The sequence below is a fragment of the Budorcas taxicolor genome, chromosome 16 (genome assembly GCF_023091745.1).
Source record: "Budorcas taxicolor isolate Tak-1 chromosome 16, Takin1.1, whole genome shotgun sequence".
Classification (NCBI taxonomy): domain Eukaryota; kingdom Metazoa; phylum Chordata; class Mammalia; order Artiodactyla; family Bovidae; genus Budorcas; species Budorcas taxicolor.
In genome coordinates, this window is record NC_068925.1 from 50,299,750 (window position 1) to 50,326,062 (window position 26,313).

At 58.9% G+C, this 26,313-nt stretch overlaps 1 protein-coding gene across 1 annotated transcript in view; it reads right to left on the reverse strand.

Annotated features, from left to right (window-relative positions):
• TP73 (tumor protein p73) overlaps window positions 1–16,422 on the reverse strand; it is a 53,935-nt gene extending 37,513 nt beyond the window's left edge. Inside the window, exons 1-3 of the mRNA XM_052653680.1 lie at window positions 16,395–16,422; window positions 9,982–10,078; window positions 9,516–9,636 (exon numbers count right to left, since the gene is read on the reverse strand). Coding sequence (XP_052509640.1) covers window positions 9,516–9,636; window positions 9,982–10,049 — 189 coding nt within the window. The 5' untranslated portion in view covers window positions 10,050–10,078; window positions 16,395–16,422. The remainder of the gene's footprint in view (window positions 1–9,515; window positions 9,637–9,981; window positions 10,079–16,394) is intronic.
• Between the last annotated feature and the right edge of the window lie 9,891 nt (window positions 16,423–26,313).

Sequence of the window (26,313 nt, forward strand, 5' to 3'; positions counted from 1 at the left end):
AGGACAGACACAGGCATCCCAGTCGACCCAAAGGACCCAGGAGGTGCACCTACCGAGGCGAAGTGCTGCATGGGGTCACTGACAAACAGCATGGCGGGCGCGCGGGGCTCTGCACACGCCGGGGAGCTGGCGTGCCACGGGATGAGGCATGGGTGTGGGTGGCCGGGGGGCTGGGGGCAGGGGTGCAGCCACCCGGCAGGGTGGACCAAGCGGAGAAGCTCGGCGGCTAGGGGACCAGAAGCAAGGGATGCTCTGGAGCATGTGAGCTGGCCAGGGGCACTTTGGCCCTCTCCATCTCCCCAGTGCTGTCAACTAGCTGCATCTAACAACAAAACGGGCAGCCCACCCCTTTATTCCTCATGACTATTCATCAAAGTCTAGGGCAGGCCTCAGCTTGCCCACTGCTGGGTCGGACCGCACCAAGGAGGCTGCGCAGGGAGGGGGCGGCACGCGGGGCCGCAGGCTGGCTCCACAATGGGGCTGCACTCGGCTCCTTCTGAGATGCTGCCCGTGGGAGGCCGTGGGGGCCACAGGCCTCCATTCCAGAGCACTGGGGGGCCAGTCCCGGCCCCTGAGACCTCAACAGGCAAAGCCAGGCCACCCCGAAGGGAAGAGATGGTGCCTTGGCCCCAGCGCCTGGGGCGCAGTGAGTCTTACTCTTGCTCAGGGAACACTGTGGTCCTCTGGGGCCGCCCCAAAGGGCTGAGCGGAGATGAGACGTACATGGGGTGACTGCGCTCCCCTAGGACCCCACAGGGAGCTTGGCAACAGAAAGAGCAGCAGGGTGTGGCCCAATGCAGCCCAGCCTGCACCACAGACACTGCCCAGGCTGCCGCTGGCCATGCCCCTGCGGCTGCCGAGGCCCCGGAATCAGAGAGACATGGTCCAGGAGGACCGCTGGAGCCCTGCCCACCACAGGGCTGGATGGCACTGCCCTTGGCACTGCCAGGGGCTCGGAGACAGGGACCTGCCTACCCGGGGGCTCTGCGGTGGTCACCACCTCTCCTTTCTGAAGGAACCATGTATTCTAATGTAACCGTCTTTGGCACAAAGCTGCCCCTGGCATAGGGGCCAGGATCCTCCCTGGAAGGTCAGTTGAGCCCAAACCATGTGAAAGGAGATGTGAAGCTTCCAAGTCCCCCAAACCCAGCTGCTTCCCTCCGCAAGGAGAGCTTAAAACCCCCCTCCTGGCCTGTTCTAGCTACATGCTGGGGAACTGGGAGTGGCAGGGGATACACAGAGGGAGGCTCGGCCCAAGGAACCCATCAGCATGTCCAGCCCCCCAGGTCCTCTGCAGGAGGGGAACGGGGAGCCCAGGCAGAGGACGTGTAGCCAGTGGCACCCCTGAGGAGCTGGGCCGGGAGCCCCAGGCTCAGGCTCATGTGGGCCTTGGTGGCTTTAGCCAGAAACACGGCTCAGCACGCTTGGCCTGAACCCCAGGACTCTGGGTGGCTGGGGCTGTTACTCCCAACACACAGGCATCCATCACTCATAATGAGACAATCGAGGAAAATCGAGGTTTTGAGGTGTAGACTGGTGTTCAGGAAGTGGGGCTGCAGCGGGGCCCAGGCTGTAAGTTCTGGCCAGGATGCCTAAAGACACGAAGGCCGGGGACTGGGGACAGTTATCAGTCAGTGAGGTTCCTGTGGGTGCACTCAGGCTTGCCCCCAAGAGGATCAGGGGCTTGGCATGTGGCTGGATGGAGAGACACAGAGACAGGTAGTAGGGGGAAGGGGCTGGGGTCGAGCCCCCACCCCCACAGGGTATTGTGAGACACTGGGAAAATTTTTATCAAAAGTGGCACTCTCCAGGTGGGCCTGACCTAATTAGGGAGCGGTTGTCCTGATGGCCTCAGGAGCCAAGGCTGGGAGGGACCGCAGGGGTGGGGAGAGGGGCGGCAGGAGGTCTCTGGGAGCTGAGAACAGCAGCCCTGGGTCAACAGCCAACAGGAACTTAAACCTGAATTCTGCCAACAACCAGAGCCTGGAGGAGGTCCCAGCTCCAGACACGAAGGTGGTCCTGGCTGGTGCTTGGAGTGCAGCTGGTGGGGCCCTGAGCAGGGGGCCCAGTGGAGGGACACGCAGGACTCCCTACCCACAGAACCTGCGGGACAATAGACGTGTGTCGCTTTAAGCCCCTCTGTAGGTGGGGATTGGCTACATAGCACAGGTGACTAATACACCAGGGGAATGAGCAGGTGGCTGAAGACCTCGGGGAAAGGAAGGCCAGGGCCCCGAAGGACCTTGGGCCACTAGGACGGCTGAAGGGCGGCTTCAGTCTCACTCAGACCTTCAAGATACAAGGCAGGCCCTAGGAGGAGCTGGCCACCATGTGTCCTGGACCAAAGGCTGCCCAGAGCAAGGCAGGGTCGAGTCTGAAGGTCTCCTCTCTTGAGCCCTGGTGGCAGCCCTGAAGGCAGAGGGGCCACACCCTAATCACACTGCGGGGACACCTGGGGTCTGAGAACTAGCACTGTCCCCATGGCCTGAGCCCGGGCAGGACTGGGAGTCTCAGGATGAATGAGAGTGTTTTCAGCTCTCAAAGTGCTGGGCTCCTCACCTGCCCCAAAGCATCACCCACTTCCTGTGCATGTATCCAAAGTCCTGGCCATCCGGGGATATGACCAGGGGGCCAGGGCCTCTGCCTCCAGGAACTCCTTCTAGCTCTGTCCTCAGCTGCCAGCTCTGGCCTCCCAGGTCACCCCCGGAACCCTCGGCACCTGCTCTTCTGAATTTAACTCACTGGGGGCTCTGCCCCACCAACCACTTCCGCACACTTACAGCAGAAGGATGGGGGGTATTTTCTTGCTTGGCGCACCTGTGCAGGAAGGGGTGAGTCACCAGAAGGGCGCAGCTCAGGGTCCCACTCCTCTCAGTCCCTCCGGACCACCCACAAGCAGGTGGCTCTGTCCCCCATGTTCTCCCACCCCAGGAGGTAGTGACCTGGCAGCTGGCTGTGCACTCAGAGGGTCTTCCTACTGAAATCTAAGGAAGGGCTGGTGGGGGCTCCCTGCCCCCGAGCTCCTGGCCCTTCCTCCAGACATTAGGCCCTCCCTCTGCCCACCCAACCCTTTCTGGGGGCCAGCTCAGTTCCCGCTCCTGACAGTTCCTGCTCCAGGGACTGTATACACCCCTCTTCCTCCCAGGCCCCCTCCCCAGGCCAGGAAGGCCTGTCCCGGGTGAGTGCTGGGGTCTCAAGCCCCCAAGAGTCTGCAGGTTTTAACCCTGGCATCTGTCCCTTGCATAGCTCGCTGGGCACCTGAGGAGGAGCGACAGGGCTCCGGGGTGGATCAGCCCCCAAATGTCATCCCCTTCATGGTCCACGACAGCTGTCACAAGAGAAAGGCACCAGAAGAGGCAGGAAGGGCTGCAGGCAGGGGGCAAGCATGGGCAGCAGGCCCAGGAGGCTCCCAGATTCTGGGAGGATGGATGGGGGAGATGGGGGAGGGGTGGTGGGGGCCAGCCTCAGCATCAGCTGAGCTCCCCTTCCGTGCATCTTCACAGCTGGTCAGAGCCCTGCCCCTGTTTTGTCCTGAGGGACATCAAGAATCAGAAGGCCAGGACGATCCAAAGCCCAGGCCCACACCCAGCACAGGGTGCATATGGCCGCTGCCTGCTCTGGGCCCTACGGGCATGCACCACGGGGGGCTTCATCCTATCCATGCTCCTCTCAGACTGGGGGTGGGCCTCCAGGACCAGGGGAGACCCTAACAAGCTTCCCCTTGTCACAGCACCTGCCCAGGGCCCAGGGGCCACCTCGCTGCTCATGCCCTCTGTGCCACCCTCCTCTCAAGCCCATAGGAGGCCAGGTGCTCCCCTGTCTCCTTTTGTAGGAGGTGGAGCCCTATGTCATGGGTGAGTCACCCAGGTTCTGCAAGGACTAGAATTGGAGGCCACTGCCCAGGGCAAGAGCCCCACCAAAGGGCCCCCAAGGTGGGCCTGGAGCACCAGTCCTTCCTAGGCACCACAGGCTCTGGGGCTGGGGGCAGCTGCTCCCAGGCCCTCCCTGGCTCCACTGTTCCAGGTTCCAGATAGAATGGCTTTCTCAAACTCAGGCTTCATCCCTGGTGTCGCCATCACATCTAACATCTGTCATACCCTCTTACAGGCTGGGCACCAGCAGTCATCCTCAAAACTCTGATGGTTTAGATCTACATTGACTCATTTTATAGACAAGTAAACTGAGACCCAAAGGGTCAAATAACTCCAAGCAAAAAAGATGTCGGGGTGGGATGGGACCTCCGAGACCCCACACCTCTGCACATCTCGGCCCCCTGGTGCCTGGACCCTTCCTGCAGCAACCTCAGGGTGTCCACCAGGAATCTGTGCTCTGGGGCTCCTCCAAGGCTAGGGGCCCACTGCTTCCACCGGGGCCCTTCCCCTTTAACTGCCTGACTCAGCTTCCTCAGCTGCCCAGCATGGCAGGAGGGTGGTCAGAGGCCCCACAAGGCTGGGGGAGCCTCTTCTGGGGCCCCAGGCAGCCTGTCACCCCATCTCCACAAGTGAGGGCACCAAGGCTCAGAGACATGGGGGAGTCGATCCTGGGACAGACTGGCTCCCCAGGTGAGGCCCTGCCCACTCTGCTTGTCAACACCGACCACTGACGCAGTGGGTGGGGCACCCGTGGGTCCCTGTGGCCCGTCTCCTGATAGAGCCGGGGTGCTGCTCAGGAACCTCTAGTCCAGCAGGAAGGAGTCAGCCTGTTCACCAGGGCAGCCAAGAGGGGTGGAGAGCCAGGGCCCCCAACCACAGTAGGTACCACCCCTGGGACCCAGGGCCCCCAATGCCAGCACTGCCTAAGTCTCATCTTTTGATGGACGAGCCCCACAACCCAGAGAAGGGGGTGGCCCCAGAGCCTGGGGATGGGGTGCTGGTGCCCACTGTCACAGAGGTCAGAGGCCAGAGGGAGCGCTTGGGGGCCCGTGTGTGTGTGTGTGTGTGTGTGTGTGTGTGCATGCACATGTGCATGTGCTCAAGTGCACAAGCCTTTACATGCAGCCTGAGTCACAACTGCAGGGTGGGCAGAGATGAAAGCTTTTGACTGTGCAGCCGCTGCTCTCTTGTGACCTGAGGCCCGGCCCGGGGAGCACCTGACCTGTCACCAACCTGGGGTTGGGGGCTAACCTCACTGCCCTAGCCCCAGGCTTTCCCTGATGAGGCTGTGGACCTGCTGGTGGGTGGGGATGAAGCCATGGGGGTGGAGGAGGAACTCAGGACACCGCCCATCCGGGCATCAGCAGGTCTCCACCCTCAGCAGCACTCTGTCCTAGGGGCTGCGTTCTGGCCAGAGGGATCAGTTTCCAGGTTGGACTTTAACAGCACCCAGTTCAGCTCTGCGGGGCTCCCTGCCGGCACCCTGGGCTCCGTGGGCCCCTCCAGGCCCCCAGAAACCTCGGGCATCGGCCCTTCCACAATGCAGCCTGGCAGTGTCCAGCTGCATCTCTGAGCCCCATTTTTGCCTCTGAGTGACCAGCCAGCCCAGACCTGCGAGCATCAGACGTCCTCCCTGGAGAGAAGTGTCCCACCCCCACAGGACCCTAGAACTGGCCTCCCCTGATGCTGGGTCGTCAGGGTCTCCCAGGCCCGCTGACCCTCAAGGGCATGAGCTGGGCAGCTGGGAGGAGGGGCTCATGGAATTCTGGAGATAGCCCTCTTAGGAGCCTGTGTTCAGGGGTCCTCCCACCCTGGAGCCCAGTGGCAGCTCCTGTTGCTCCACATGGCGTTGTAGAGAGTGGGTGTCTGCTTTTTGATTGTGATGTAAGCCCTAACACAGCTTTGGGTGGCTGAGGCACCCACTTCAAAGACATGATTCTCCAACAACAAACACCTTGCCAGCTACACAACTGGGTCAAGAGCCCGGCCACCCCACCCCTGACAGCCCCCTCTCAGAAAGCCCTGGGTGACCAGACAATGGATCTTGGAGTGACCCCACATCTCCCTGCCGTGCTTTAATTCCACTGTTGGGCTTTAAATTCACCAGGAAAGGGACTTCCCTGGTGATGCAGTGGTTAAGAATCTGGTGTGCAACAGGCAACATAGGTTCAATCCCTGGTCAGGGAACTAGAATTCCACATGCCGTGGGGCAACTAAGCCCATGAGCCCCAACTACTGAGCCTGCGCACCACAACTACTGAGCCTTCAGGCCACAGCTACTGAGCCCACGGGCCACAACTACTGAGCCCACGCACCACAGCTACTGAGCCCATGAGCCACAGCTACTGAGCCTTCAGGCCACAGCTACTGAGTCCATGGGCCACAGCTACTGAGCCCACGGGCCACAGCTACCGAGCACATGGGCCACAGCCACTGAGCCCTGTGGGCCACAACTACTGAGCCCACGGGCCACAGCTACTGAGCCTTCAGGTCACAGCTACTGAGCCTTCAGGTCACAGCTACTGAGCCTTCAGGCCACAGCTACCGAGCCCACGGGCCACAGCTACTGAGCACATGGGCCACAGCCACTGAGTCCTGTGGGCCACAGCTACTGAGCCCACAGGCCACAGCTACTGAGCCTTCAGGCCACAGCTACTGAGCCTTCAGGCCACAGCTACTGAGCCCAAGCACCACAACTACTGAGCCCGTGAGCCACAACTACTGGGCCCACAGGCCACAGCTACTGAGTTCACGCACCACATCTGGGGAGTCCATGCACCTTCACAGAGATCCTGTGTGCCACAATTAAGACCTGATGTAGCCAAATAAAATAAAAGATCGTTCCAATAAAATAATAATAAATTCACCAGTAAAGAGTGGAGGCCCAATCCCTAGGCACCCCATCCTGGGCCCCAGTACAGGCAAAGCCACCAGTCTTCTCTTTTTCTGCTCCCCTCTACCCACTGCAAGGCAGGTAGTAGGGTTCAGGTGAGCACCCCAGGCATTATAACCCAGAGCTTCACTACTGACAGGCTGAGACCCACCCATTTATGGAGGATGCAAATGTCCAGGAGGGGCGGACCTGGAAGTGAGAGGTCAAGACCCTTGGCCCCTGGGGAGGTGCTGGCCGACTGGGAAGGGTCTGAACAGACAAGGTGACACTACCTGGCCCAGCACAGGCCTACCCTTCCCAGCGTCTGCCTTGGTTTCCTCACCTGTAAAATGGGAATACAACAGCTGTGTCTGCCCCAACAGTCTCCAGGAGGCTGGGCTGGGCAGGCAGATTCCTCCAGTCCAGCCTGAGGGGTTCCTCAGAGGCAAGGATGTCACAGGCGTCTCGCTGCCCCTGAACCCCCAACCCGGCCTGGCTGCCACTGTCTGAGCAGGTACTTTCCCGTCCCACTCAGGCCAGTGCGCCCTAGGCCAGCTCAGCATCAGAGACGGACGACAACAAAGAACACAGGGACCCTTCCTCCTCCCCTGCCCTTTCACCCTGGCTCATTCCCCTGACTGGAGCCCCCCCACCCCCACTATTCTCAAAGGGGTGTGTGCTGGGATAAGAGCTCCAGCTCCTGGAGGGGTCTCTGGGAAGGGGGCAGGCTCTGCCTCCAGAGTTCCTGGCCCCACCTCTCTCATACACCCTGGCCCTCGGCCTGCTGCTGGTGCCCCAAGGCCCTCATGCTGCTCTGTGTGAGGCTGGCGGCCATCCATGGAGCCCCAGTGAGCAGAGCTGAGCACAGAGGCTGAGCAGCTGGGCTTCGTCCCCAGGGGACAGATAGCAGGAGAGAGCAGAGCTGAGCCCTGCCCAGATAAGACACAGAAGACAACAGAGTCCTCTTTCTCGAGGTCAAGGAGATGTTCCCAACTACATATATATGCTCAGAAAGGCTCCCTGGAGATCAGAAAGGGAAGGGGTGTCACCCCACAGTGAGTGATGTCAACCGCCCCCCACATCTTCACTAGAATCCAACTTGGCTAAGAGATGTGCACACACACATGGGAGGAAGTGAAAGTGAAAGTCTCTCAGTCCTGTCTGATTCTTTGCGACCCCATGGACTGTAACCCGCCAGGCCCCTCTGCCTGTGGGATTCTCCAGGCAAGAACACTGGAGCGGGTTGCCATTCCCTCCTCCAGGGGATCTTCCTGACCCAGGGATCGAACCTGGGTCTCCCACATTATGGGCAGATTCCTGACCTTCTGAGCCCCCAGACACGTGGGGGACCCTGAGATAACCCAATCATGGACTCAGGACCAGGTAAATCATGATGACTGGCCACAGGAAACCCGCAAGAAATGCCCCATAAAAGTGGTTCAAACCCCCATGAGGGTGCAACACTGTCCCTTGGAGTCCACCCATGTGTCTATTCACATGTACCCTTTTCCTCCCAGTAAGCACTTTTCTGCTTTCACTGCTTTCCTCTTGGTGGGAATTCGTTTCCACGCAGCTGGCGGGCCAGGCCTCCTCACTGGTCCCTGGCCCCTGGCGGCCTAGTGGTTAGGGTTCAGCACTCTCACTGCTGCAGCCCGACCTCAGTCTCCGGCCAGCAGCCAGAGCCCTGCTTCAGTCCGCTGCGGTCCGAGGCCACCTGAGATCAGAGCCAGGTGCTTCCCTCATGCTCTTAGCAAAGGTCCTGAGACAAGTGCCCACCTGAGGGACCCTGGGCAGTGAGCCCACAGACAGAGCTCAGCAGCCCCAGGTCCAGCAGACACTATGCCGAGGAGGTGACTGTGGCGGCGGGGGGGGGGGGTGTAGGTTCTGGGGCATTGCTGGGCTTCCCCAGGGCTGGGGGTCCTTACACACCCTTCTTGTGTCCTGCCTGCCCCCCACCTCCTGGAACCCCAATGCCTGGCAGGAGTATGGCCAGCTACTACAGCCCTGCCTCCTGCCAAGAGGGCCACCCAGCGTGGCAGGGCCTGAGACGTAGCAAGACGGGCAGGTGTCGGGGCCTTAGGTGCTCCTGCAACCCCCCTCCCACCTCCCTCCTCTGGAAACAGCAGCTCCATCCCCTTTGGGGGCCTCTTCCGCATAAGTTAGTGCCTGTGGTGGGGGAGCCCACAATACTCCACTCCATCCTGACCCTGCTTCAGGGCACCCAGGTCATCAATGACACAGGGACGGCTCAGGAATAGACACATGACATATTCAGAGATGGGCGCGCTGGATTCTGGGCAAAGAGGGTCCTTCCCCACAGGGAGGGTGCTGCTGCTGGAGCCTCTACCATAAGAGGAGACACTGCCTAAGAACAAATCTACCATGGGGGAGGCAAGGCAAGAGAATGAGAGGCAGCTGTTTGAGCACCTGGATGCAGCCATGCCTGAATTCATTTGTACACCTAGGTCCAGCCATGCCTGAAGGTCTCTCTACACCTGGATCCAGCCTTGCCTGAATTCATTCATACACCTAGATCTAGCCATACCCGAAGGTCTCACTACACCTGGATCCAGCCAGGCTTGAAAAGCTTCATACCCCTGAACTGACAGTTACATGAGCTGATCCAGTTTCTACTTTGTGACCTGAAATGTGCTAAAAAGCACACAGAGGAAACTGCACCTGCGAGCCTGCCCCCTGATTCTGCAGGCTCCCAAGACAGTTCAGACTGACAGGCCTCACCCTGAGTCCCCCGCAGAGGGAAGCCCACTCACCATGACAGGCGCGGTCATGCCCGGCAGGTGGAAGACATCCATGCCAGCCTCTGCACCACCTGCCACTTCCTCATTCCCCTGGCCCGGCTGGGGAAGATCGAAGTAGGTGCTGTCCGGCTCCCTAGACACAGGGAGACAGAGCAGGCAGCAGAGTGGTGAGCCCAGACCGCCCAGGCCCAGAGCGTGAGGACAGCCCGCACCTCCCCTCGCCCCTCTGCTCCTTCCCCTAACCTCAGCTCTCAGAACCCCCAGCTTCCTTGCCCTACCGGCCTCTCCAGGGCTGGTGTGAGTGCCAGGGAGGTGGCCACCCACAGGCTTTGTCCCCTGGACCTCTCCCTGTCCCGAGCCCTCTGGAGGGCTGGTCAGAGGAAGAAGCCCAGACTGTGGAGCCTGCGACTCCAGGAGGAAGCCCAGGACAGCAGCTCCTGCCCAGCCCTCTCCCCGCTGCCCAGGGCCCGACACTCACAGAGAACTCCATAGGTGCTGGAACGTGGCCCCCTCATCGGCGGTGGCGGGCTGGGTGGATTGGGACATCTTCCAGCACAGGCAGAGGGCAGCTCACTCTGCAAGAGGAAAGAACAAGAGGGTGGGTTGGGAGGGAGCCTCCGAGCCCTTTGGCCAGCGTCCTCAAGCACAAGTGGCAGGAGGGGCCAATGACGACCACTCGGGGACACCCTTGGGTCCTGGCCGGGTGCAGTCCCCCACCCACTGCTCCTTTCATCCTGCCCTTTCTGGGGGTGGAAATCGAGACCCAGGGGTGAGGGCAGCCTGGCCTCGGACCTTCTCAGAGCCATCAGCTGTGAAGCGAGGGTGACAACAGCACCCCCTCATGGGGCTGCTCAGGGCCCTTGGGAGCACTAATTTCAGCTCTCTGCTAGGTGATCATACCAAGTGAAGTGAGTCAGAAAGAGAAAGACAAATACCGTAGGGTATCAGTTACACGTATAAGTCATAAACTTATCCACAAAACAGACTCATGGGGGACTTCCTTGGTGGTTGACTCTGAGCTCCCAGTGTGGGAGGCCTGGTTCAGTCCCCGGTCGGGTAACAAAAGTCCCACAGGCCACAACTAGGTCCACACACTGTAACTACTTAGCCCGCATGCTGAAAAACTAGAGAAGCCCCACGGTGCAACAAAGACCCAGCTCAGCCAAATAAAAAATAATAATAAAGAATGAAAGAGGAGAAAAGAAACGGACTCACACACATAGAGAGCAGACACGTGATTACCAAGGTGGAGAGGGACGGGGAGTTTAGGGTTAATAGATGTAAACCATTGTATCTAAAATAGATGGACAGCAAGGTCCTACTGTACAGCACAGGGAACTATACTCATATTCTGTGATAAACTGTAGCAGAAAAGAATATAAAAAAGAATGTATATATGTGTATAACGGAGTCACTCTGTTGTGCAGCAGAAATTAACTCAATATTGTAGATCAACTATGTACTGTGTGCTTAATCACGCAGTCGTGACCAGCTCTTTGCGACCCCATGCACTGTAGCCCACCAGGCTCCTCTGTCCATGGGGATTCTCCAGGCAAGAAAACCGGAGTGGCCCTCCTCAAGGGGCTCTTCCCAACCCAGCGATTGACCCCAGGTCACCAGCATTGCAGGTGGGTTCTTTACCCTCTGAGCTATCAGGGAAGTACAGATCAACTATACTTCAATAAAAACTAAATTAAAAAGTAAATACAAAACAAGAAGATAAAGTCTCTGCTGTGTCTGGGTCATAGTTACACTGGAACACGAGTGGTCATTATTATTATGAATTGTGTCTCTAGGTTTAGCCTGGAGGGGAGACTCAAGCCAGGTTTCGGGGCTCCTGATGCCCCAGCAGCCAGTGACAGATCAGATCCTGTGTCCCCCTCAAGGAAGGGCAGGTGCAGGGCCCACCCGAAGCTGGAGCCGAGGCCCAGGTAGGAGCCTGGCTGTGCCCAACTGCTGCAGTGCTGGGCGGTCTTTCACCTCTGTGGTGGGATCCTTGCTGGCAGCCTGGATGCAACAGCAATGCCAACCCGGTGAGGCAAACACCAAGGCCGAGGTGGAGAATCTGCTCTGTCACTGGAGGAGGGTCACAGCATGAATGGCCTCCCCTCACAGGAGATGCCAAGGGCTTAGGGCCCCAGCCTCGTGTCTGCTGGCCTTTGTCCCCACCACCACCCCTCCTGAGAGTCCCCATGTCCCAGTCACACCCAAAACAGCCCCGTCACCATGGCAGTGGCCACACCAGGCACATCTGGGATCCCTGTCCTTCAGGGACGGAGGGGCAGGGAAACCAGAGCCCACTCTGCCCACTGCCCCCACCCAGGCCCAGGCGATGCCTCCCCTGGGCTGGCCTCCAGGTCCTTGGCAAGGGGCCACAGGAGTCAGCTCGGCCATCGCCTGGCAGTACCCAAGCGGGCAGGCCTGGACCTGCCCACAGCCGTCGAGGGAGGAAGGGTGTGGCCCGCAATCTGTTGCTTTGTCTGTCCCCAGGCAGTGGGCCCGGATTGAGGCCTGTGGCGTGTTCCTGGGGCTGCCACGTGCCAGGCCACCGTCCCTGGAGCAGTGGCACGAGCTGGGAGGGGCTGGGTGGGGGAGGTTAAGGCGGGGCCAAGTGAAGGCGGCCAGGACAAGTGGCTTGGAAAGTGCTAGCCACAAATCAACTCCCCAGCAAGCTCGGAGACGGTTCCACTCCCTCTCAGGAGAAGGGGCTCAGAGAGGTTATGTGACCCACCAAGGTCACACAGCACAGCTGAAAGTGTGGGGATGACAAGTAGTCTTCTCAGAGTTGGAAATTAACTTAGTCATGCCTCCTGCCCACTCCACCTCAAACCTTTAGCACTTGATCCACAGAGTTTTTACAAGAGGCTGGCCAGCACTCACTGGCATGCTTCCTGTGCTGGGGAGGTCACTTCCTTCCTGAGCTAAGCTGTCCAAAACCCAGTGCAGCTGAGTAAGGCCTGGAGTTGGCCATGAGGTAACACAGAACAGGGTAGAGTTGGTAGGAAGCAGAATGCGCTGGCTGGAGCAGGCATGGAACAGGCCGCCAAGCTGAAACTGGGTGGAAACTCACCCTCACCCACTCACCATGGGTGGTCCTTTCTGGGTGAGCAGAGATCAGTTAGGGTGGCCTCTTGGTGTGGGCAGGCTGTGCCAGCTCGAGACTTAACTGGCCCAGGACATTTGGTCCCACACCTTCTATTTTGCCAATGGCCCAACTAAGCCCAGAGACGACAGTGCCTTGACTAGCGTCACACAGCAAGTGGACAGCAAGATCCTGTCTCTGGTCACAGCACCCACGGCAGTGGAAATGTGGAAATAGCCCCCAGGAGCATCAGCAGGTGAATGAATAAACCAGTCCTGGTAGGTCCACCCGTGTGTGCTAAGTCACTTCAGTCATGTCCAACTCTGTGCAACCCCACGGACCATAGCCCGCCAGGCTCCTCCGTCTGTGAGATTCATCAGGCAAGAAAACTGGAGTGGGCTGCCATTTCCTTCTCCAGGGGTCTTCCCGACCCAGGGACTGAACCTGCGTCTCTTGTGTCTCCTGCGTTGGCAGGCGGGTTCTTTACCACTAGCATGACCTGGGAAGCCCCGGTGGGTCCACTCTCTGCAGTATCACTCTATGAAAAGGGTGATCTCTCACACCAGCTACATCACTATGCCCTCAGAACCTCACACTGAGTGAGAGGCCACGTGTCTTAAGAAACATCTAGGAAGGTGAATCCCCAGAGGTGGAAGTCAGCTTGGTGGTTGCAAGGGCTGAGGGCGGGTTTGGAGTGGGGTGGGGTGGGGGATGGGGTGACCGCTGAAAATAGACCGAGTGATGGTTGCTCAGCCCTGTGAATGAGCCAAACGCCACTGGATGGCTCGCTGCAAAGGGGTTAGTTTTATGTTAGTGTGAGTTTCACCTCAATAAAGAAATGTTGAACTTCAGAGAAGGAGCCTGGGGTACTATGTTGGGGGGAAATCGGCACCACTGAGAATGTCAGGAATATGTCACTCTGCCAGTTATGTGAAAGTTAAGACAGTTTCTCTCCCGAAGCCTAGTCCTGGTTCTCAGCAACTCCCGCTGCCCAGCATCTGGGGCAGTACATCAGCACTGGGAATCTCCCTAAGTCCCCCTCCCCACACTTACACACCTGCCTCCCCCCAAGAACAGCCAGGAGGTGGGACAGAGAGTCCCCACCCTGGGCAACACAACCAGCATCTTCTCTAACCACACCCCCTGCTTCACCCCAAGCTGCTGGGGTCACAGGCGCCTGCACCATCACGCAGGCAAGCTCTGGCTCAGGATAGACCTGCAGGTGCCCAGGCCTCTGGGGAAGCAGAAGGCTGCAGGGGTCCCACCCCAGCCCTCATCACCAGTACTGCAGATTAGACAGTTCAGCCTTACTGAAGGAAAAGGAGGTTCAGGCTCACCAAACCCCACTGTCTTCAGCAGATCCTGCTGCATCTGCTCCCAATACACCCCAAACCCCAGGCTCCATGTCCACTTTTAGCCAGCACCACAGGACTCACAGAGATGAGGGTGACTGCCACGCTGATTCTCCATCTGCAAAATGGGTCCAGAAACCTGCCCTGCCTGACTCAGAGGATCTGGGGGGACTCTACCCAGGAAGTCACGCAGCACCCAGATCTCCAACATCCCTGGAAAACTCAGAAGAGCTGGCCGCACTGGACTATGTGTGACGGAGCTGCCGACCTAGTGCCTACAGGTGTTTGGGACCACCTGCCACCCAGGCAGAAGCTGGGGCTAGAGGAAGAGGCAACACCGATGCCTGGCCTCAGGCCATCTGCCCACCCTGCCAGAACCCCCTGGGCTCAATGGGCACAGCACCCTCTCCCCTGGGCAGGGATGATCTCTTCCCTTTACCCACTAGCAGCATTTCGGCCAAGGTGGCCAAGGTTCACAGGGGTAAGAGAAAGAAAGCAATTCTAAAACCACTTCCTGCAAATTGAATCCAATTTCCCCGACACACTCTGCAAATCTGGAAATGTGCTCACAATGGAAACTGCTTTTGCAAATTATGTTAAAAATCGCATGTAGTGGGGAGAGACCAACTTCCGATGACATCCCCTAGGTGGTAGCAATGATGCCACAGGGCGCAAATGCATGGTGTGCAGCTCTGCTTTGCCATCAAGATGAAGTTGCTCCGGAAAGGAAGTGCATCCTGTCACAACGAGAGGAGTCCAGTCCTGCTCAAGGCTGGAGACATGGATTCGAGATGGTGGGGAGCGGCGTGGGTGGGGGCTGGACTCGAGGAATCCCTGAGCACCCGGCCCGGGGAAGCTGCAGTCACGGCAGCCTGAGAAGGGCAGCGTGCGGCCCGTTCTCACGGCAGCTGGCCCAGTGCTCAGGCACCCTCGACTGTGGGCTGTGGCCCCCAAAACCACTTCACCTCAAGGAATTTCCAGCGAATATCTGTGATTCTGAGGGGCGGGGGCTGGTGGCCCAGAGACCTCAACCCAGGCTTGAGTGGAGACACAGCCCCACACCCTACCAACTTCTCTACTTGGGGACTCCCCGAGGTCTCTGAGAGCCACCTGGGGGAGGGGACGTGGCCCCACATGCTGCAGTGGCCCCCCAGCAGAGAAGGTTCCAGCCCAGAGGCCCAGGGCTGTAGGGGAGAAGCCAGCCAGCTGCTGCCAGGGCCACCAGGCTCCCACATCGCCCTGTCAGGCAGTGACTGCCAACCCTGGGCAGGTCTCAGAGGCCCAAGAAACATGCCCCAAGCTACCAAGGGTCCCGGCTGCAGCCCAGGTGGGAAAGACCCAAAGAACCCCACCCTGTTCCCCACCCAAAAACATCTGAGGGCTTTGCCCCAGGCGTACAGCCCCTCTGCCCCAGGCTGGTGGAAGCTGGAGGCCCTAGGGGGCTGACTCTTCCTTCAGGAGCTCTGCTCAACCCTCTGACCCCATTCTCCAAGATCCCAGCAAGAGCAACAGCCTGCCCTGGGCTCCCAGCCCTGTCCCCATGCACCCCAGCTAGGGCTGCCTCCACATTCAGCCCTGGTCCACTGTCCACTCCCTACCCACCCTGGTCCTGCCAGGCCAGGCCTTGCCTCCTCCAAGAAGCCACTGACCTCCCTGACTCCGGATCAGAATGCGCCTTATCCTGCCCCCATCACCTGGCTGGTGGCAGAGCACAAACAGCCCTGTGCAGCCCAGACAGCAGCCTCGCTGGTTGAGCAGGACTTCAAGACCTTGGGCTTCTCCTCTCCTCTCCCTCCACCCGCCCCTGCCCAGGGCTCCAGAACCAAGGCCCATAAACTGGGGCCCCTGTGACCCTTCCGAAGGGACACCCCATTCATAGAGGAGGGCCCCCACCCATCTATGGCGGGTGTGGACAATTGGCCTGGGCACAGGGAGGGACAACTGGAGCACATGACCTCCCCCACAGCATTCAAGGAATGGGTGTGGCTCAGTCACTTAGTGGGAAAAGACCCAAAGAACCCTACCCTGTCCCCTCCCCAAAACAATCCATCCCGGTTGTCCTCAGTCACACGCGGGTTCTTGTGGCTCCATCCCTGGTTATTTCCATAAATGTAGATGGACTGAACTCTAAGGGGCAGATAAACCTACACCATCACAAGAGGGACCCCAGGGGCCTTCCCCAGCCCCTTCCAATACCCTGTGGCTTGTCTTGAGGGGACCCCAGAACGTCCCAGTGCCCACAAGTTCCCCCTACCCGGGCAGAGGGGTCAGGCGGCCATCATGCAGGAGGCCCTGCAGTGACATGGCGCTGTCCCTGGGCAGTGGCCCAACAGAATTCCTGCAGGACACCCAGAGCCCAGGCTCCTGGGCCCTCGGAGCTGAGGGGCCCCTGTAGACCCAGCCACCCACCCCGGAACAGGCTGCCCTTGGCCAGTGGGGCCAGGACAGGGGTCCCACCTGGAATGGTGGCCGGAAGCGTGTCGCCCTCAGGGAGCATGGGCAGCGGCCATCTTCGCCTGCCCCTCCCGCCCGCACTGGGCCACGTGGCCACAGGAGGCTGGGCAGCCTCTGTCCCTGCTGGCCTAGCAGGGGGTGGGGTGCAGTCAGGACAGGACAGGACCCTCGGTTAGGGCCAGCCAGGGTGGCACCTGGGCCTTCTGTGGAGAGAGATGGGGCCTGCAGGGCCAGGGAGGAGGGCATCGCTGCGGCTCCATCACCCTGGGGTGGCTCCCTGCTCCCTCTCGGCTCCGCTCGGGGGGAGCCCAGGGCTGCTGATGAGACAAATTTAGCCTCCCCACCCTGGGGCAGGGTGCGCTTGTGAAATATGAAAACAGCTGGAGATGCCCGATTAAGCCGCCCTCTCTCCCTCCTAGGCTGGGGCCCCGGGCAGGCGGGGGAGGCCGAGCCTGGGAGTGGCCCGGGAATCCCCCAGCTCTGCCACCTCTCATCCCGCGGGCCTCTTACTTTTGCTGCCAGCCTCTGTCCCTTGGCTGGTGCCAGGGGCAGGATGGCCTCCCTCCGCACCTGGGCCAGCCTGCAGCACCCTGAGGTTGCCCAGCAGCTTCTGTTTGAATCTAACGGTTGGCTTAGTACCCACGTGAGGCCAGGAGCTGGGCAGCAGCCCTCTGACCACGTGAGCCTCACAAACTTCTGGAAGGAAATGGCTGACCAGATCCTCCAGGGCTGCCCGGCTCTGGTGTCACCCAGATCTCTGCTGGGAGAGGTGCTCGGCCAAGCTGAGTGTCGGGGACCCAGGGGCACCTGCCCCCTACCCCTGCTCCACCAGAGAGGCTGCCATGACCAGCTTCCCGGTGGACAAACTCTTGCAGCCAAACAAAGAAAGAAATGCCAGAGGATGGCTGAGCCCCCCCATGTCCCAGCAGGCCCGTGCAGTGACGTGGAAAGGTTAGGTCACTCACCCAAGGGCACACAGCTGGTCACAGCTCCAACCCAGCCAGCTGGCTCTTGACCTTGCCCTCAGCCTGGCCTCTCTAGAAGGGGAGCAAAGGAGGCCCAACTCCCTCCCCAGCCTGCATTCCCACCCACACAGCCCCACCGGCACGCTACTGGGAAGTCCCTCGCCCACCCCTCTTTCTTCACCCCCACGCCGAGGCCCTACCCACATCCGGGCCTCCCCCCGCCCCCTGCCCTCCGCTGACCTGCCCATGGTTTTCCTCCCATCCAAGCATGTGCAGGTCAGACCAGGACACATGGTCCCTGTCCCCTGGCTTTCTGCTCTGTAGCTCGACACTGCCTACCACACTCCCGGCCCCCGGCCCCCTCTGTCCACTTAGCCCCGCCCTGCCTCTCTGCTCGGCAGCTATGTGACCCCAGACAGGTGTCTTGCCCATTCTGAGCCTGCTTCCTGTGCTGCGTAGGAAGAGCCTGAGTACTCAGCAGGGCTCTGATACAGGCATGGACGAGGAGCTCAAGATCCCGGAGCGAGCTGTAATGGACCAGTGGGTCCTAAGGGTTAGGGTAGCAGCAGATGGGGAGGAAAAAACCTGCCCTGGTCCCAGGCAGAGGCCAGGTCTGGCCACTGCCCTGTCCCTGGTTCGCTTGCAGGGCCCCCCCTTCACTGGTTTCTCTAAAAACAAGGCGCTTGCTGAGCAATGGATGGGACCCAGCACCCCAGGGCAGCAGAAAGCTGATGTGCCATCCCAGGGTAACGGACAACCCACCCGCTGGAGGCAAGCAATGGATTCCTGCTTGGGCTTCAAAGGCTGGACCCCAGGGGCAGAGGACCAATGGAGAAGTCTTGGTTCCTGCCCAGCCTAGACAACGGGGGCAGGCAAGTTTGTAGGTGGGGGGTGGTGGGGTGTCAGAGGCACAGGCACTGGTGGGAGAAGTTTTCTCTAAGAAGGCACAGTGCAGGGGGCAGAGAGAATGACCTCACACTAGTGGGGGGTCCCGTGTCTAAGAAGGGGCAGGTCAAGGGCAGCTGGAATGGTGCCCCAAACCCAACTGTACCACCGCCAAGGGGGCTTCCATGGCAGCATCCAGCCACCTGTTGGGGGGCCTTGTGAGAAGAGTGGGAGCAGAAGTGAGGGTGTCGGTGAGGAAGGTTCAGATAGCAGAGAGGACAGGGAGGGGATCCAGGAGGCGGCGTAGCTGCAGGGCTGGGAGCCTCACGAGGGCTGGAGAGGACCAATGAGATGCTTCAAGCAGAGCAGGTATCTGAGCTCTCGGTCATGGCGTGGCCCACATGAGAGCCGAGGTGGCTGGGAGTGGACGGCAGCTGAGCGCATCGTGGGCCCTCCATCCCACTGCCCACCTCCAACCGTGCCTTCACATGGATCTGGAACCCAGCGCTCCCCCCAGTGGGGCCACCCCAGCCCAGATCCCCTCACCACTGCCCCATAAGTGCAGCAGCCTTTTAGCCAGGCTCCCTGCTCCTGCCTCATCTGATGGCCCCCCAGTGGCCGGATGTAGGCTCACGCACCCCACCCCTGTACCCCCACCAGGTGGAAGAAGTCAACGACAAGAAGACCAGACTGTAGCCATGACATAAGCTGTCACTCTTCTGAGAACCGGCCTCAGGGAATTCCCCAGCGGTCCAGTGGTTGGGACTCTGCACTTTTATTGCAAGGGGTGCGGGCTGGATCCCTAGGGGAAACTAAGATGTATGCCAAAACAAGAAAACAGAACTGGCCTCGAGAAATGGAAACAAACTGGCCCTGGAACAGAAGACTAACTGTACTTAAAACAATCAAAATGACACTGATGAGACCACCGGGCGACCGATTTCAAGATGACTGTCAGCGCTGACTGTGCTGTTTCCGCATGCAGCCCCCTCCCTCCACCTGTAATAGCTCTTGCCCCCATACTCAGAGGGAGGGAGTCACACTTTGGATATGAGTCCGCCCACCACTCCCTCAACTCTGCTGCCAGCCTCCGAAAAAAAGCAAACTTTCCTTTGCACCAGGCTTGCCTCCTTTTGGCTTTTGAGTGACGAGCAGTCAGACCCCATTTTTGGCAACACTCTCACCTTCCAGTCTGCCAGGCACTCTTGCTGTTTCTGTCTTTCTCCTCCAAGCCACCCCTCCCGGGGTCCCACCTCTACACACCAGCATGCCAGCTTCTGTCCTCCAGAATCTTCTCTTCCCCGGGCGAGCATTCATGCTCTTCAACTCTGCCCCACATGGTCATTCTCAAACCACCTGACCACCCTCCTCTGGACACCTCCACACTCCTTGAAGGGAACCCACTCATCTACGTTCCCACCCTGCACAGACTCCTTGACTCTCACCCTGGGATCCTCGCTATGGGCTCAGGATGTACTAATTTCTACCATCCCCACTAATTTCTACCTCTACCCATCCCCACTCAGCTCTCCACCCCCACGCCCCTGCTGCCCCCAGCCACTGAGGCCCTGATCTAGTTCGAGAGCTCCAATTGACTCATGAATTCTGCTCCTTTCCATCTCTGAAGTCAGCTGACATCTGACATGACCTCATCCAAGGTGCCACGACTCTGGTCCCTTCATGCCTTACTCACTCCAGGAACACTCATCATCAGCCCTTCTGCCCCACCTGCCTCCCTGCCCCCACATCTCCAAGGTGCCCCCACCCCACCCCCTGGCCCTGGGGGTCTCTGTCTGATAACGATGTGCCCTCCCTCAGTGCCAACCCCAGCCTGGAAGCCTCTGCATTTCTTGATCTCAGTCTTCATGAGATCAAGGCAATGGTGCACCCCACTTTCCAGATGTTCCTACAGAAGCACAGAGAGCAGACCGCTTGCCCAAGGCCACTCAGAAGCTGGGTTTGACCCAACTCTGGTTAGGATCCACCCAATCCCTTCCCGCCAGGCAGCCCCACCCTCCAGGGGACCTCCTCTCTTAAGGGGCAGACAAGAGAACCAGCCTTCCCCCCACAGTGTGAAGGGTGCACTGAAGGGGTGCGGACAGGCCTGGCGTCAGCCCGAGGGGAGATGAAGGCCACGTGCACTGTCATTTTTGGTCTCACCAGCTGACTGAGGGTGGAGAAGGGGCACCAGCCGGGTAGAGCTTGGCCCAGGACAGGCCCTAATGGCCCATCAGGTCAGGGGAGGCAGGAGTTGCCAGGCGGGCTGGAGAGGGAACAGGGGGCTCAGAGGCCTTGGTTACAGGAAGGGTCATCGACCTGCACCTGTGGGACTCAGAGAACAAGAAGGCAGTTTGGCTCTCAGAGGGATGAAGGGGGATTCTGGTGGGGAAGGTCACCAGGGGGCACATTGTGGGTTTGGTGAACCTAGAGGCTGGTGGTCAGAGAGGCAGGGATTAGCTGGGTGCAGCGAGGTGGGGATAAGGACCACGGGAATGCAGGAGGGTGCAGAAGGGGTGAGGACATGTATCCTCCCCTGGGACCCCCTTCCACACTGATCCACAATGTTCAGCCCCTCAACCAGCTGCACTCGGGCGCCTTCAACCAGCTACCAGTTGTGTGTGGTTTGGGGCCTCTGTCTTTTCATCTGTAGAATGGGGACATCACACCCACCATGCAGGGCTGACCTACACAGGGGCGTCTAGCAGGATTCCTGGGGCATCTCGGGGTGCACACTCAGTGCTCCTGTCTGACCACTGAGCCATTTGTAAATCTGCTCTTGGCTGTCTTGTAGTTAAGCCCTCACTCCTCGTTCCACTCAGGCTTCAAAGTCTGCTTCCTGATGGCAGCATGTGGGGTGGAGAGCCAGCCACTGGGGCCTACACACTCCACCAGCACCATCAACACACACGTCTGTGTTTGGTGTGTTTAGCCGCTCAGTTGCGTCCGACGCTTTGCGACCCCATGGATTGTAGCCCACCAGGCTCCTCTATCCATGGAATTGTCCAGGCAAGAATACCGGAGTGGGTTGCCATTTCCTCCTCCGAGGAATCTTTCCGACCCAGAGACTGAACGTGTGTTTCCTGCATTGCAGGCAGATTCTTCACCACTGAGCCACCGCCATCAATGCACACGAACACGTGTATACACACCTGCACACACACATGCTCTGCTTTCATCGTGGAGAATCCCCCAACCCAGCCCCTCCACTCAGGAGTGCAACCTCAGAGGCACCCCTGGAGCGCAGGTGGGACCACAGTGCCCGGCAGGCAGCACAGGAAGCGGAGTCCTGCTGCCCGGGTCTCTGTGATGCCTGGGAGGCAGCCAGGGTGGGTGGGAGAGACCGGGGAGAACCGGCTCTGGGCTGGCCCCATGGGGCTGAGGAATGGTGGCCGCCAGCGGGACAAGCCTGGCCATGCAGCTGGGGCCGGGACTGGGCAGCCACTCCAGGCCTCTGTGGCAGAACATGGAGAGAGTTGCTGGTGGACCCAAGGGGTGGAGGCGGCGGCACTAGAGTGACTTCTGTCCCTCCCCCAACTGCCCGGGCCATGCAAATTTCCCTGCCACCCCCCTGGGGGCAGATAGCAGTGCCACACAACAGTGGCTGAGCCCCATCAGGGGAACCACAGGCATGGCCTCCTCGCACTGGCCCGTCTGCCACCCCCGCCCCCAGGGTACCCAGTTCCCAAGCGCCAGGTGGGGAGCTAGTGAGAAGGGGCTTGGGCACCCTGGGGTGGCTCCAAAGAGCCCCAACCGGCAACTGAACGAGGGCCAGCCCGAGCCAAGCCTACCTTGGCGGAGCCTGGGCCCTGGAGGGTCCGTGCAGAGGGGAGGCAGCTGGGAGGCCCACAGCTCGTGGCTGGGCAGGCCGGCGGTGGCGGCAGCGTCCCGGTCGCCTAGGCGATGACATTGGAGCCGCGGAAGCAGCGTGGCCGCCTGGAGCCTCGGGGCAGACGGGGCGGAGCATGGCCTGGAGCCCTGGGGCTGTGGCCAGCATGTGCCCCCTGCTCTAGTGGACGCATCGCCCTCTGCAAGGGACCCGACAACAGCCCCACCTGGCGGGAAGCAGAACTGGGGGCGGGGGAGCAAGATCGCAGCCACTGACTCTGCTCGTGTTCCTGCTCGTGGGTTTTTCTTCTGCTCCTCTTGGTCGAAATTTCCAAACACACTCAGAAGTAGAGAGAATGGCACAGTGAACCCATGGATCTGTCCTCCGGTCTCAACATCGGTCCGCCCTCAGCCAAAGCCTATTCTACAAATTATATTGTTTCACCTGTCAGTCACTCAGTCATGTCCTACTCTTTGCAACCCCATGGACTGCAGCCCACCAGGCTCCTCCTTCTGTTAGGGGGAGCACACTGACTGCAACCGCCCACCCTGGCCCGGCTCTCTAGGAACCATTCACATGACAGGAGATCCTGGTAGGGAATACGGAACTAATAAGCCACCACCAACTGGAAGGGTTCGGGAAAGGTCGAAAGGAGACACCGCGTGTCCGTCCACTTCCCTGAATCCCTCTTGCTAGCATCCATCTTGGCTGAGCGATGCGTGCGCCACCAGGAAAGACTCTGAATTAGAGTGATTGGCCAAAGACCACCCAGAAACTAATCCCATCACCATAAAACCCGAGACTGCAAGCCACACGGCAGAGCTGTTCTCCTGGGTTCCCTTACGCTACTGCTCTCCAGTAGCGTGGGTGCCCTTTCCCAATAAAATCTCTTGCTTTCTCAGCACACATGTCTCCTCAGAAAATTCTTTTCTGAGTGTTAGACAAGAGCCCGCTCTTGGGGCCCTAAAGGGGGGCCTCCCCACTTCCTCCAACACTTCCATGGGATTTTCCAGGCAAGAATACTGGAGTGGGTTGTCATTTCTTCTCCAGGGGAATCTTCCTGACCCAGGGATTGAACCTGGGTCTTCTGCATTGCAGGCGGACTCTTTATCACATGAGCTACCAGAAGCCCTTGATACAGCAGCAGGTGCTTCTAACTGATAATGATCCACCTATTTCAACACCTATTTCAAAACTGCTGATACTCAGCTCTTTCTGTCCTACCAACACACATATGCACGTGCAGGTGCACGCACACACACAGACATACACACACTCACAGAATAAATTCAGATAATTCAATGTAATATGCGGCCACAGTACCACATTCTGAATTTCCAGGCCCAATTTTTAACTGCTGGTCAGAAGGACTTTGAGGAGGACACAGATTTGGGACATTCATCTGAATCCACACACTGTCCCTTCCCTCCCCCACCGCAGGCAGCAGCACAGAAAGCCCAGCCCAGCTCCTGGTAGACATTGCCAGAGGGACATTGCGAGTGGGATAAAGGACCTGGAGGTGGCAGCCCTAGGTTATCTGGGTGGATCCAGGGTAACAACAAGGGTCCTCATAGGGAGGCGGGAGGTCGGGGTGGAGGGAAGGTGCCTGGATGTGGCTTTGCAGAAGGAGGCCGGGGCTGCGCCCTAAGGAGTGTAGGCGCCTCTAGAAGCCCGAAAAGGCAAGAAACAGGTTCTCCCCTGGAGCCGCCAGAAGAAATCAGCCCTGCCAGCGCCTGGACTTTAGGCCAGTAAGACTGACCTCAGCCATCTAACCTCCAGAACTTGTAGGAAAACAGATGCACGTTGTCTTAAGTGGCTGAATTTGTAGCAATTTGTTTACAGCAGCCTAGGAGACTGATAACAGTTTCACAAAACACAAGCTTGGGAAACGTCATTGCAGAGACCTCCCATTTGTCAGGGCCCCAGGGACAGACATTAGCATGGCAGTAAGTCTGAGGAGGAATCCCTGGGGTGAGAGACGCTTTACAGAATAGCAGCCCCTGGCTGGACAGAAAGGTGACTGAAGACAACACCGTCCTGGGAGCCAAAGTCCTCGCCCTTCAGGGACGTCGCACACAAACATATGCACACACATGCACACATACAGATACACATGCAAGCATGGACACACACACACCTGTGCACACTTGTACACAGAGACACGCACCAACACACATGCACGCATAGACACGTGTACATGCATGCATACGTGTGTGCACACACACGTGCTCAGGCATATGCACAGAGACACTTGCACACAGACACACACACATATGTTCACACACAGACACACACACACATGCTATAAAACAACAGCGAGTGGAGGGGGGAGACAGGTGTTTCCTAGTCCTTGTAAAAGAGGCAGAGAAGCCACAGGGATGCTGAGGGCTCCCCATGCCCTGATTCTGGGCTCTGCCAGGCCACCTTCTGCCAGCTGATGGCTGCAGTAGGCATGTCCTCAGGGAAGCCATGCAATTCTGGGAAGGACCCCTGCTGCCCATTCTTAAGAGAAATGGGTGATCTCACCCTGGGCTCCTGTGGGGTGACCTCCTGACTGCCGCCTCTCTTCCCCTATGGAGACAGGAGAGTCCTGAGCTCCAGAAGGCTTAGGCCCCACCCTCAGAACTGGGACGGTGGATCCACAGCCCCAGGCTCTTGGGTGACAAACCCTGCCCTTCCTCAGCAGGAACAAGGAAGTCAGAGACAAAGGATGGGTGGCTGACCCTTGAGTGGTGGTCACAGCTGGGCCTCTGGCTAAAGAGCAGTTGGCACAAAGGGCCAACAGCCACCAGCTCTGGGTGGGGCACTTGATGAGCATCCTGGGCCCCTTCTCCCCTCAGGAGACGTGATCAGAAAAGCCCTCCTTGCTGAGGCCGGAGCCCAGGTCAGCCTGGGAGGCCCAGGTGTGAAGTCGGGGCAAGGCCTCTGGTTATCTGCATGGAGAGGGGAGCAGACAGCGGGGCCCTTGAGGCGTGAGCTTGCCTCACTCCCCTATTGCAGCCAGAACTGATGACCACAGGCCCTCTGTTATTCCCTCACAGTCCCGGGCATCAGGAAGAGTCTTGGGAGCCGGAAATCAAGGTGTTTCTTCTGGAGGCTCCAGGACAATGTCTGTTCCTTTCTTTCTTGAGCTTCTAGAAGCTGCCTAAATCCCTTGGCTCCTGGCCCCTCCCCTCCTCCATCCTGAAATTCCTCCCTCCACCCTCTTCCTCCATCTTGCTTTGACCCACCCGCCTTCCCCTTAGAGGGACCTTTGTGATGACACTGATACCCCAGATACCCCAGGAGCAGATACTGCCCACCTCTAGTCTTTGATTTAATCATGTCCCTCTTCCTGTGAAATAAGTCGCAGGTTCTAGGGACTAGGACATGGATGCTTTGGGGGGACATTCTTCTGCCTTCCGTAAATGCCCTTTATTCCAAGACACATCTTGGGGGCCCTGGATGGGGGGGTCAGCTAAAACAGCCCTGCATCTTTAGACAGAAACCTCTGGACTTCCCTGGGGGTCCAGTGGCAAAGATTCTGAGCTCCCAGGACAGGGGTTGTTGTTGTTCAGTAGACTGCAGCACGCCAGCCTTCCCTGTCCTTCACCATCTCCCTTCACCTTCAGCAACTCCTATGAGTTTGCTCAAACTCATATCCACTGAGTCAGTGAAGCTGTCCAACCATCTCATCCTCTGTCATCCCCATCTCCTCCTGCCTTCAATCTTTCCCAGCAGCAGAGTCTTTTCCAATGTAGGGGTCCTGGGTTCAATCTCTGGTCAGGGAACTAGATCCCGCATGCTGAAACTAAGACCTAGTGCAGAGAGAGAGAAAGAAACAGAGAAAGAAATAGAAACCCCTGCTTCTTGCTGGGGCAGCAACTGTGTGGTTGGGGAGGAGGCAGCAGAGGCATGTTCAAGGCCACCCCCCACCATCCCACCTCCCACTGTTAGAGGATCCTTCCTCCAGTTCTCAGCGTTTCCCAGGAGTCCCTGCTCATTCAGGGTGCATTCCCAAAAGTGTGTCAGAAAGTCGACAGACAGTAGCCAGATTCCCGTGAACCCTCAGTGCCATACCCGACATGTGACTCCCTCAGCACTGGGTACCGGAAAAGGCACTTTACAAACAGGGATCATTTAGTCACATGTCAGCCCTGGAGAACAACTACTGTCTCCATCCTGCAGGTGAGGATACGGAGGCACAGTGAGACTAAGGGACGACACACAGCAGAGCTGGGCCTAAAAACCAACAGGAGATGAGCCT